The 13,956-nt window shown below is 36.0% G+C and overlaps 1 protein-coding gene across 3 annotated transcripts in view; it reads right to left on the bottom strand.

Annotated features, from left to right (window-relative positions):
* Positions 1-3,068: 3,068 nt before the first annotated feature.
* Positions 3,069-13,956, bottom strand: part of slc46a1 (solute carrier family 46 member 1) — a 59,295-nt gene continuing 48,407 nt past the window's right edge. For all 3 annotated transcript variants that reach the window (XM_049466857.1, XM_049466858.1, XM_049466856.1), the window contains exons 3-7: positions 10,373-10,764; positions 8,409-8,869; positions 6,550-6,633; positions 6,277-6,433; positions 3,069-5,248 (exon numbers count right to left, since the gene is read on the bottom strand). In XM_049466857.1, the coding sequence (XP_049322814.1) occupies positions 5,194-5,248; positions 6,277-6,433; positions 6,550-6,633; positions 8,409-8,869; positions 10,373-10,764 (1,149 nt within the window). In that variant the 3' untranslated portion in view covers positions 3,069-5,193. The remainder of the gene's footprint in view (positions 5,249-6,276; positions 6,434-6,549; positions 6,634-8,408; positions 8,870-10,372; positions 10,765-13,956) is intronic.

The following is a 13,956-nucleotide window of genomic DNA, read 5'->3' as shown; positions in this document are numbered from 1 at the left end:
ATAAGTTGGGGATGAGCTGGGGTGATGGTCATCCAACATCCTGACCTGACTAAAGAATGCATTCTTTGTTGAATTCAATCAAATCCTTAGATCAACACTCCAAAATCTACTAGTCCGTCTCAAAAAATTAGATAAGTTACTTTATTTCAGTAATTTAGTTAAAAAAGTGGAATTCATATATTATATAGATGTATTACACACACAGTGATTTATTTTAAGCATTTTTTTTTTCATTTACTGTGGATGATTATGGCTTACAGCCAATGAAAACCCAAAAATCTGTTTAAAAAAAATTAAAATATTATACAGCTCTGGAAAAAAAAAAGACCTCTTAAAAAAGACGACTTTCAAACTGAAAACCTCTGGAATGTAATCAAGGGGAAGATGGATGATCACAAGCCATCAAACCAAGCTGAACTGCTTGAACTTTTGCACCAGTAGTGGCATAAAGTCATCCAAAAGCAGTATGTAAGACTAGTGGAGGAGAACGGAAAACTGAAATTAAAAACTGTGGTTAAAAAACAGCCTTATTCCACCAAATATTGATTTCTGAACTCTTAAAACTTTATGAATATGATCTTGTTTTCTTTGCATTATTTTTCCAGAGCTGTATAAAGCCAGGCGGACACTGTGCGATTTTTTTAATCGGATGCGTTCTGGAGAGCTCAAACAGCACGTTTGAATCGTTTGTCGTGTATGAACAACGCCTGCGATTCATCTGCACACACTGTACGGTCCGACTGACCTGCTGCGACGGGGGAGCTTACACTGCACGTCTAAACGCAGCCCGTAGGCGGAGCTTTCTTTGCGTACAAACTCTCGCTTCAACACAACGCCTTGCAAAAGAAAGCGCTTAGCTTGGCTTATTTGTGCCCTGTTGTGCGCTGAAAGTCCACGGAAGAGACGTACATGGACTCGCAGGTGGCTGAGGCGACGTGGACTCTACGGGTTGTCCGTTTTACAGAAGGAGAGCGCATAGAAAAATGACTGCGCGTCAGGCTTCGAAAGAAACACCAGCAGCTTAAATAAAATAAAATAATTTTATTTTTTATTCTGTTTATTGTTTATGTAAAAACTGGTTTTGCAACACTGAATATTAAACAAGCAATCGGTTATTCACACTGGATAGGGACCCTCATTTACAGTGCCGCTGAGCATTAACAGTTTAAAAGGGATTAATAATATATATAAAAAATAGGAATAAAAACTGACATTTATTATAGACGAATAAAATATATACGTAAAAAAGGAAAAATAGGACCTTAAAAAAAGATCATAAAAATTGACATAAAAGGGAAAAAAATTATATCTTATGAAGATATATATTTAATGATTTGATTAATAAAAGAAGAAAAATAATTTAAATGAATAAATAAAAAATATAAACTCATTAAGAATTCGTTTAAAATAACCCAGGCTTTCTGCAGAATAATCAAAGTTTCAGTTAGTTTCAGTTTCAAATCATGAAAACAGCTCACCAAAACCTCAAACTATTCTTTATATTTGACTATATTTACTTACAGGTCCTTTGCTTGTACTTACAGGCCCTTACTTATTTTTATTCAACTGAACTGAGTTCCTGTAGCCTCGCGCTGAATTCAGCTCCGCGCTGCGAAAGAGAGCGAGAGAGAGGCGCAGCGCATTTTGTCTGATTTATCTTGATTAATTATCAGTACATTTATTAGCTTTAGTAAGTTTAATAGCACTAATTTTACTACACTTCTCCGACCTTATTTATTAAAACGTTTATTTTAGAAGACAGAGGTTATTATGCGGGCAATGCCGCGCGCAATGCCACGCGCTGCGCTAAGCTGGCTTTGCGTGGCTAATATTCTGGAGCACTGGACGAGATTTTAATTAATAAATTAACATATTTATAATTTTAATAAATTTGCCCTGGCGAAAAGAAACGAATTATAAAATATAGCTTTATATTTCTGTGCATGTTTTAAGTTTTATATAATTGACGGGCAGCACCAGAGGCTGACAATGTGCTTTATTTTTCAGATATAATAGCAAAGTGAAATAAAATAAATTTATGTTTGTCAAAGATATTTTCTCTTTTAATTTTTCTTTTCAAAAACTCCAGCTATTGACTGAGAATAAGCATCTGTTGAAATTCTTAAACAGCAGAATGCCTGTGTCTGCTATATTAAGCTATAAGTCTGTGTACCGAACATAAATATAAATCCTTATAACTGACAGAAATAAATATGACTAATAATTATTTATAGTTACTGTGCAGATTTTTGGGAAAACAGGTCGTGACGTTAAGAAATCGGCCCGCAAAACAGCTCACACTGTGAGACAAGCGACCAAAATTTCTGGCATGTCAGAAATCCCTGGTCGCGTCCGACTGCTCATTCGCAGCTCGTATGGGCAATTAATCGGACATCGCTTCCCCTCTCACACTGCACGACAAACGACGCACGATCAAGCTAAAATTCGGCCCGATCATGAAATTCAGTCGCATCCGACCAGATCGGGCTTAAAATCGGGCTAAAATCGCACAGTGTCCGCCTGGCTTAAGACCCATTGGCAGTGTGGGCAGTGTGCCAAGCCCTGCTGAAAAATAAAGTCAGCAGAGGAAAGTGCTGCAAGATTTAAAAGACCAGAGTGGAGAGACACACAGTCCAAGCTGCTTGAGGTCTAGTGTGAAGTTTCCACGATCAGTGATGGTTTGGAGAGGCATGTCATCTGCTGGTGTTGGTCCACTGTGTTTTATCAAGTCCAAAGTCAGTGCAGTGTTTTCTTTTCACAAAGTAACAGTAGAGAATCAGGATAAACTTTAATACACTTGTTTTCAGAAGAAACACTGAATGAGCTGATGTCCCAATACTTCAGTCCATATAGTGTACAGTATTTCTTTTGCATGACAATGAGGATACAAGTTCCTCCTGTGTGGTCAGGTTTTTAAAGCTAAGAGGAAGCAAGCACACCTTTTTTCCCAATTTCCCATCCCTCACATAGTGTCGGTCAACAGACCATATAACACTGCAACCAGTATACCATTTCCTAGTTAACCCCAGGGCTTAAAAAGGGAATAAAACATGACAAGCACAGTGAACAAGGGTCAGAGTGACTTTATGAACAACACCAGTGGGAATTGACCTATGTCTACAGAGTGTCAACACTGTCAACACTGTGGCTGATATCCAAGTCTACTTAAGGGACCCACACATGCCATGTACACAGATAACCATGTAACTCTGTAATCCCAGACTGCTCCATCCACAGCTGTAGTTCCCCCTCTTTAGCTGAGCAACTGAATTAAAGGGGCTTTGGGTATCTCTCTGGTGAGAATGTGTAATTGCACAAAACAAGCACCAAATTTTTTTGTGTTTTTTGTGATAAAGATACTCTTGGCGACATGACAAAACACTAATTAAAAAAAAAAAACAAGAATACACTACTGCAACAAAATGAAAATTAAATTGTATTATTGCATACAATATGACATGGCAACCTCTAACTGAGATATAAAAAAAACAAACAATTTTATCAGAATTTTATTGGAACAGAAGTCAATGATCCAGAATGTCATGATACTAATAATGCACTCCATATATCTCTATATATCCAGGATTGAAATACAATAAATGATACAGGACAGATATAATCTCTATCTAGTAGATATATAAAAGGAATTGAGAAGTGTGAATTTTTCTTTTGCTAAAAACAGCAAAAAAAAAAAAAAGTAGTACCCTGATGTGATAATTAGGGGTGGGTGATATAGAACGATATTTCAGGGTATAATATCAGTTACAATATAAAAAAAAAAACAGACTGATGATGATTTATTTAAATATTCTATCATCCTTCATTACACATTACTGAAATAACAGTGATGAAGAAAGCACTTTTTTCATTACTAACTTTAAAATATCTGCTAATAAACAGTCTGTTGTTTTGACTGTTGCACAGATGCAGTAGATGCAGGCACAGTGTTAAACGCCTGCTGTCTAGGTATCATTATGACTGTACTAAATATTTTCTGTTGTTCCAACTAATGTGGAAAAACGAGATAGCATGTCTGTAGGGTGACCATATTTTGGTTTTCTAAAAAGAGGAAAAGTTTGAGTGAGTGAATGTGGAAATACAGTTAAAAACATTCTAATTACATTAGTGCAGTCAATTTATTTATTTCCCAATATCAAAAATAACAATAAGAATCTATTTGGTCAAATAATCTCCCTTCTGTTTTGTGTTCATAAGAAAATACATTTAAAAATACATAAATAAAACAAAGCTACATTAAAAAAAAAACTAATTTACTGATCACGTTTCAGTCCTCCTTGTCTGTGTGAGAGTATAATTCCATGTAAAACTGATCTGGTTTGGGTTTCCGAAAAACATCTTAGCACAGAGATAATTCTTAGATGGTCAAGCGAGCTTCACACTGAGCACACTCTCTCCATGTTAAGACATTCTCCATGCTTAAACCCTGTACAGATGGGATTAGTTTCTCAGGGGGATATCTGTTAAAAATATTTCATACTTCTACTCTGTGATAAAACTCTTGCATCTGGACTGCAATTGAAAAAACAGTTGGACAAGTGAGTTTTTTTGGCTTTCTCGCTTTCAGTAGCTCCTCCATTTCCACTCGCTGTTGTGTTTATGGAAACGCACACCCGAAGTGTAATTACGTTATGTGTGTGTGGCAGCTATTTTAATAAACACAAGGAGATGAAACTCAGAGATGACCACAGAGTTTAGCAAAAAACAGTAGATAATTCAGCCTGTAATATGCTTAGAGGACGTCTGAGAAAAACAGGTACCTTGTCGTTCCAGACAGGAATAAAATCACAAAGGGAAAGAAAATGACTTCAGGACCCCACGAGAAACTAATCCCATCCAGATAGAGCTTAAGATGCTTTTGGGAAATGGCCCTGATTAGTAATTCAGAATGCATTCAGACATAATATTTGTTCACATTGTTTTATGACCAATTTGTGTATATTGTCACTGTTACACTAAAACTTTTTGTTTTTGCTCTTCATCAATATTTAGGACCCCATTCCGCACCTTCATATCATACCAATCATTCTTGAGCTTTGGTTTCAAAAGATCGGAAGCATACAGATACACGGCTGTATCCTAAATCACCGACTGAAATCTGCCCTGGTCAGGATCTGAGACACCATCTCTGTGTCATTTTCCACTTTTTGTGCCGAAGATCTTGCACAGTCAGTTTCAGTTCACTGCAGTCTCCCTGTTGTTCATCCTCTGCTCCCGACACCTCAAGCCCCTGAATGAATACATTTTTTTATATACAAACCTATAATTACACTCAAACCTGTGAAAGAAACCTGTACAGCTCTATGCTGAAATGACACAGCATTTAAGTGTCCATTCAATGAAAATTAAAAAAATAATAAAAAAAATTTGTGTGTAAACCTCATATCTTTAAATCTAATATTATTTTTCTTCACTTAGGAAGTTAGGTTTTTTTTCATCTCCAAAAAATTTTGTACCCGAAAAAAAGCTAACTTCATAAGTGAAGAAAAATAATATTAGATTTTAATGCAGGTCAATAATATGTCAATAAAATGTTTTGCATTTCTACTGGTCAATTCATCACAATATTTTTAAACAATATAAAGAAGAACTGCCAGATTCACAAATTAAAAATTAGAATCTCATTTATCAGTTTCCTTTTTCTGACAGCAAAAATATCTCCCAAATATTAAATGTAAAATAACAATGTAACCTAATTAATTCTACTTTTGAATTATAAGTTTTAAAACTGAAAAAAGAGAACTAAATTATAGAACTAACTCAAAACATTATAGTTTTTTATATTTTTTTATTTATTTATAAAGCAACATATACAACAATAAATATCCTGTTATTAATGTCTATCTTTTCAACCTTGTGGTCTTAAAGTTATCATTAATTTTCTGAAATCTTCAGGAGCCTCCTTTATTCAATGCATAGCATCTGTGTAATATCAGACTCTCAGGCATCAGATTTTCATAGTGAAGACCTAAGTGTATGTGTTCTTGAAACATGAGAAGGGCTGCTAAACTCACACCTGATTGTCTTCCTTTTTACTCACTTTAATCAAGAATCTTTATCAAAAATACATGTTTACCTCCCAAGGCTGACATATTTTTCTGGCAGTTACATTTAATGTTTGTTTGTTATTTAGTAATGAGTTGAAGATCATATTACATTTTAAAGCGACATTTATGAATATTTTACTCAACTAATTATCTTAGCTATAGTTTATTGTTGGCGTGGCTACATAGTGTCTGGGGTATCATGAGCTCTTACCCGATAATTCCAGCAGGGATGAGGAGGAGAATAGCCCCGAAGAGGAAGGGGAAACCCTTCATCACATGTAAGGTGGCAGGATACAGAGAGTTAAAGAGCCCACTGGCCACCAGCGAGCAGAGGCCCTCCACACACGCCACAGAGGCAAACAGAGCACCTGGAAAAATGACGTAAGAAAATAGACATGATCACCCTAAAGAACAACATTTTATTTAATGCAAGCTTTCAGCACTGGTTGTAATACTTATTTTGTAGAATTTTAATAAGTCACACCTTGTTCTGAAGGATCCACCAGTTTGGACAGTTTGGATCTCAGGACTGGGGTGGATGCCATTATTAAAAAGGACAGACCATATCCTGGAAAGCACATGGAAACAAATAGCTGGTCATGATTTTCCCACTACAGCCACTGGATATCAGTGTGGATTAACCTTAGAGACCTAGTCAGTCCTTCAGTCTCTCTGCACACATGCTTCTACTTGTATCTACCTCAGGAAAAGTTGGCCAAATTTCAACCAGAGGCACAAAGTGCACACTTAGAGCAAGGTCCAGTAATTAAACAGGAACAGTGAATGGTCTAAATTATTTCCTGACCTTTCTATCCTCTAATCTACTCTATATAACCCAATGATATTGTATTGGATTTTAAAGCATTTGGCTTAGTGTGTGTCAGAAGGCATGATGTTGCTACAGTTGAATCATTACTTGATGCAAAATGTCTCCAAAATTCAATTTCAATAACATAATCACTAGCTGGAGCGCAATAAATCCCCTAACCTCCTTCATAATGTCTTTTTCTAGTTATTCTGGCAGAAACAGTCCTGCATGTAATACATTTTTGGAAGGATCAGGGACATGTTCTGCCAAACTCATGTACCAAACCTAGATGAAAGCAATCATTAAAGTACAGTAATCCCAGAATACGCACATTTGCAATAGAGCTTTATCTATCCATAAGGCTTTATCTACAGTTAATATGTTCTTTGTCTTTGTTGTACCATAATACACTCATTGAGCAAAACAATAACACACCCTGTATTGTTGCAAAACTCAAATATATGCAAATGATTACAGGTGATGTATGATTGGACACTGGGGGCCACAAAAAAGGATCTCAGAGACCACTTTTGGGTAGTGTATCTTTTGGTGAAAGTAGACACGCCTCTACAACAGAGTTTAGATTGTCTGCCTAAACCAGAGCAAATTTCACACCACTTTTCTTGGGCCGGGTCGGGTGGAGCTCAAGAAAATGGTCTGTGAAATTGATTTCTGTTTTTTAAAGCTATTTTCATTATACATATATAAAGCTGTGAGGTGATAATCACAATATAGCAAAGTAATAAATCAAACGGTGTTATGAATAAAAGTTGCACATGTTAAAATTTTATAATCATGCAGCTCTGGAACTGCGCACAACTCCTCCACTTGTCCGCATTACGCAACTGATTTGCAGTGCATAGCCTTATTTCAGTTTTTTTTGTGTGTGTTTTTGGAAGTAAGCTTTATTTTATATTACAGGCTATATTCATTCTTGGAGCCTAACTTATTGATGTTTAGGCCTGTGGATCACTGATTGCATTGTTCGTGTTTAAATTTTTCGGAGATCTGTTCTTAGTAAACATTTTCTTAAATAATAGGTCTTCAGAGGTGCAATGTTAATTAACATAATTCTGAACAGATTTTACTCATTGCTCTACTCTACGGTTTATTTTGCCCAGTTGACAGATTTTTATGAGGGAAAGTATTATTGAGGGTATTATCTTTAAAGAAGCTCGATGGTCATTTTAAACATCTTCCCCATTAGAGACAGCAAGGCCATTTATGCTCTCTCAGGGCTCCGGTAGCTGATGGCAAGCTACATAAGCAGGATTCAAACCAGCGATCTCCTGATCATAGTGGCAGCACCTTAGTCCTCTGAACTACTCGGAGCCTCTAGTTCAAAAGATTTATTACCAATTGAGCATAAATGGGATGGCAGCTTTAGCAATCAACTAGGGACAACTGTGGGCAAATGTGCTGCAGGATGGAACTTGTATGTTCCATGCCCAACTGTATCTCATCCTGTATCCAGGCTGGAGGCAGCCAAACAGGTATTAGAACCTCGTTTTAATTTTACAGTGAGAAAAAAATACCTGTGAACATGAGAGCTGTGGTGTCTGCCACTGAAAACACCACCAAGCCAGCAACGTTGGAAGCCAGGCCTATGATGGCCACCCAGGAGTCCTCCAGACATTGCTGCAAAGCCTTTAAGCCCAGCAGGCTGCTAATGTATGACAGGTGCTGAGCGGCTGACCCGTAGCCAATCAGCTCGGAGTCCCAGCACAGAGGTGTGCTCAGCTCATATAGAACATACAGCTCACGGGAACCAAAGTGTACAGTGACCACAAGGAAAAAGCAGAGCGTGTAGAGCCACAGCCAGGCCCTGTGTCCTTTCTTCCCTCCAGATGTATAGAGATCATACACAGCCCTGTAATGCCGGGTAGAGACGAGCTTCGTTTCAGGGTCAGGAGTGACCGACTCCGGTACAAAAAGGTAAGCGTACAGGGCTGTGGCCAGGTTTGTGGTCAGAACAAGCCAGAAAGGGTTGATATACCTGAAATCACAGAGCAAAGGCAAGACTTGTTAATGCTGCTTTTGTAATACAGGATTCTGCGCAGTATTATAAAATGGCTTGACTTGATCACCTTGATCAGTCAAGACACATTTAATATCTTACTTGGCTACTGATGTTCCACATCAAAAAATGGTACCTTGGCAGGTGGACACATCTATGAACCTAGCAATAAATCTAGTTTATGCAAGTAATCAAATCTAGCATTTTTTGGCTTGTTTCACCTAAGAGTGGAATACGACATTTACACCACATTAACTTACCTAAAACTAAATAAAACTAGCCGAATAATTCTATAACATTATCCGATATAGACAAATATTAGCTATATTAATTAGATATAAGACAACATAGATTTTGCACATTTTCATGGATGATTAGCATGACAGTAGTGTCAAGCACCACATGGAGTCCATTTAATATTTTTAATAACGCAATATGGTTTTAAACAGGTGCTTGATAAATAGTTTACATGACGCTAACAGGTGTATAAAATATTTTACTGCTGAATTAGCCTCATAGCTTCTCTGCTAAACTAAAAAAAATACAAATTATGAGCACCAATTACACCAATTTGACAAATGTTGTGGGTGGTAATGCCTTATATGGCTTATTCCCAGTATTTGCACTATTAGGAGCACCAAATTTTAAGGCACACTATCAATAAACGTCTATTTTCTGGTCTATTTTTATACACAAGGCGCAATAGATTATAAAGCGCATTATTTTATTTAAAGTCAAAAGAGTGCTGGATGTTAATCTACACATATTTCTATTCTGAAAACTGTTAATTGAGTAAAGCATTTCTGTTTATTTAGATTTACATATTTCCACTAAAGCTAGCCAGACAACGCTACACTGTGGAATCCTGAGTGTTCCGGTAATCGGTCCAGAGTAATATTAGCTAGCAGTTCGTTCCACGTAGCTTGTTTTAACATGCTAAACGGGAAGGCTACAGCCTGATATACTCATCTCTTAACAACGAAAGAGCTAACTAGCGCTGAGCGCAGTTAGCTGGTAATGGTAATGCTGCTCCAGCAGTTCTAGCTGGGGTTAGCAGCAGGCTACAGGCTGAAAATACTCACCTCTGAATGGCAAAAGAGCTAGCGGTTAGCGTAGTTAGCAGCTAATGCTAATACTGCTCTAGTCTCTGTGCTGGATAACTAATCTATAGAACTAAAGTAGCTTTACTACTTCTTACAACCTTCTTAAAATGCTTCTTAAAATTAAAGGACTGTTAAACGTATCAATTTACACACTGCAATCCCCTGATTTTGGCATGTTATTACACATTTTAGCAACTGTATTTAGAGGTAAGGGTAAATCTATATCAATGTGCATCTATGAAAAAAAAAAAAAATATATATATATATATATATATATATATATATATTATTATTATTATTTTTGTTTTGTTTTGTTTTGTTTGTCTGATGTTGAACAAGGCAAAGTGTGTAATAATTACATTGAACAAATAAACAGTACCCTTGTGCGTGTCTCCATTTGCCTCCGATAATGCTTGCGAACATTCCGGCGAGCCCCAGACATGCCTCCAGTATGGCCACACGAAACGTGCGAGAGCGTTTGTCACTGGTGTCTGCCACATAGGCAAAGCATCCTGCCAAGATGGCATTAAAATCTCCAGAAAGGCCACTGCAGATCCTACCCAGGAGGAACCAGGCCACAGGGAGCTTCATGTACATTACAATTAGGTAGATACTAGCCTGGACAGCTAGACCCAGACTGGGGATGATCAAAACCAGGCGTCGACCTGCTCGGTCACTCCATGAGCCAAGCAGAATCACCACAAAGAGGCCCACCAGAAAACCTCCCAAATTTATGTACATGTTCCAGTGGGCTGTTAGAACTTCAACCTCCTGGATAAAAAAAGAACATTACATTACTAATCATAGAAGAATCATAGAAGATATCACAATCAGTGAGTTTTTATAAGCGAGTAACACAAAATGTATAAATTCTTTATTAAATTCATTTTATTCAAAACGGTCACTTGCCACAAAGCAAGAAACGGCCACTAGGCATATGTTTTCAGAACAAGGTTTAGAATAATACTGCAGGGATTTTTATCAGTTGCTAAAGTTTCCTGCAAGATGCTGCAAGCATTAAATACTACTGTTTGAAACAATACATTAACACTACAGGAAAATAAAATGTTTTATAATATACAAACAGCTAACAACTAATGAAAAATGATCTTTTAAATAATTCTAAAGATGATTTTGCTCTGATTCCACAGACACCACAGTTGTAATTTTATGTTTTTTGCTGATTTTGAACTTATTTGTACCAAAACACAATACACTTTTATGTTGTATGTTTGTCAACAATTTCTGTACAATATGAGTTTCTTTTGCTTAAAAAAATAACAGCAGAATTGAATATTTTAAATGTTGTGCAGAATTGTGTGAAACAATATTTTGAATAAAATTTTATATTGATTAACCAATCATAAATCATAATACGCATACAAAGCGACTATATTATCATTGCCAAATCAGGTTCTCTCTTTTTTCATCATCACTTTTTCACAAATTAATAGAAAGCAACAAATCCAAAATTTTAAATATGGTCTTACCCCACAGAGAAAATAACTGCAAACCACTAGAGGGCGCCCGCGAGTTAGTCCTAAATGAATTTGGTGAAAATAGCTAAACGGCTAAATACTCAAATTATAAATAGTGTTTAACTACTCAACAGAGATATTATCTTAGTTTTAGAAAAAAGAATTCGGCAACGTACACGTTATCGTTGATTTTTTATGAATTTTTATTTATTAAAATAATGCTTAAAATTCAATAACTCAAGATTGGCACATACAACCACAACGGTTCTGACATCGGTTGAAAGAGACTGACTTAAGCTATCATGTGTGCGACTTTCGGCAACGTACACGTTATCGTTGATTTTTTATGAATTTTTATTTATTAAAATAATGCTTAAAATTCAATAACTCAAGGTTGGCACATACAACCACAACGGTTCTGACATCGTTTGAAAGAGACTGACTTAAGCTATAATGTGTGCGACTTTCGGCAACGTACACTTTATCGTTGATTTTTTATGAATTTTTATTTATTGAAATAATGCTTAAAATTCAATAACTCAAGATTGGCACATACAACCACAATGGTTCTGCCATCATTTGAAAGAGACTGACTTAAGCTATAATGTGTGCGACTTTCGGCAACGTACACTTTATCGTTGATTTTTTATGAATTTTTATTTATTGAAATAATGCTTAAAATTCAATAACTCAAGATTGGCACATACTACCACAACGGTTCTGCCATCGTTTGAAAGAGACTGTCTTCAGCTATCATGTGTGCGACTTTCGGCAACGTACACTTTATCGTTGATTTTTTATGAATTTTTATTTATTAAAATAATGCTTAAAATTCAATAACTCAAGATGGGCACATACAAAAACAACGGTTCTGCCATCGTTTGAAAGAGACTGTCTTAAGCTATCATGTGTGCGACTTTCGGAAACGTACACGTTATCGTTGATTTTTTATGAATTTTTATTTATTAAAATAATGCTTAAAATTCAATAACTCAAGAATGGCACATACAACCACAACGGTTCTGCCATCGTTTGAAAGAGAATGACTTAAGCCATCATGTGTGCGACTTTCGGCAACGTACACATTATCGTTGATTTTTTATGAATTTTTATTTATTAAAAAAATGCTTAAAATTCAATAACTCAAGATTGGCACATACAACCACAACGGTTCTGCCATCGTTTGAAAGAGACTGACTTAAGCTATCATGTGTGCGACTTTCGGCAACGCACACGTTATCGTTGATTTTTTATGAATTTTTATTTATTAAAATAATGCTTAAAATTCAATAACTCAAGATGGGCACATACAAAAACAACGGTTCTGCCATCGTTTGAAAGAGACTAACTTAAGCTATCATGTGTGCGACTTTCGGCAACGTACACTTTATCGTTGATTTTTTATGAATTTTTATTTATTAAAATAATGCTTAAAATTCAATAACTCAAGATTGGCACATACAACCACAACGGTTCTGACATCGTTTGAAAGAGACTGACTTAAGCTATCATGTGTGCGACTTTCGGCAACGTACACGTTATCGTTGATTTTTTATGAATTTTTATTTATTGAAATAATGCTTAAAATTCAATAACTCAAGATTGGCACATACTACCACAACGGTTCTGCCATCGTTTGAAAGAGACTGACTTAAGCCATCATGTGTGCGACTTTCGGCAAGGTACACGTTATCGTTGATTTTTTATGAATTTTTATTTATTAAAATAATGCTTAAAATTCAATAACTCAAGATTGGCACATACAACCACAACGGTTCTGCCATCGTTTGAAAGAGACTGACTTAAGCTATCATGTGTGCGACTTTCGGCAACGTACACGTTATCGTTGATTTTTTATGAATTTTTATTTATTAAAATAATGCTTAAAATTCAATAACTCAAGATTGGCACATACAACCACAATGGTTCTGCCATCGTTTGAAAGAGACTGTCTTAAGCTATAATGTGTGCGACTTTCGGCAACGTACACTTTATCGTTGATTTTTTATGAATTTTTATTTATTGAAATAATGCTTAAAATTCAATAACTCAAGATTGGCACATACTACCACAACGGTTCTGCCATCGTTTGAAAGAGACTGTCTTCAGCTATCATGTGTGCGACTTTCGGCAACGTACACTTTATCGTTGATTTTTTATGAATTTTTATTTATTAAAATAATGCTTAAAATTCAATAACTCAAGATTGGCACATACAACCCCAACGGTTCTGACATCGTTTGAAAGAGACTGACTTAAGCTATCATGTGTGCAACTTTCGGCAACGTACACGTTATCGTTGATTTTTTATGAATTTTTATTTATTAAAATAATGCTTAAAATTCAATAACTCAAGATTGGCACATACAACCACAATGGTTCTGCCATCGTTTGAAAGAGACTGTCTTAAGCTATAATGTGTGCGACTTTCGGCAACGCACACGTTATCGTTGATTTTTTATGAATTTTTATTTATTAAAATAAT

Source organism: Astyanax mexicanus, chromosome 18 (genome assembly GCF_023375975.1).
Source record: "Astyanax mexicanus isolate ESR-SI-001 chromosome 18, AstMex3_surface, whole genome shotgun sequence".
Lineage (NCBI taxonomy): Eukaryota > Metazoa > Chordata > Actinopteri > Characiformes > Acestrorhamphidae > Astyanax > Astyanax mexicanus.
This window is presented reverse-complemented; position numbering and strand designations above follow the sequence as displayed.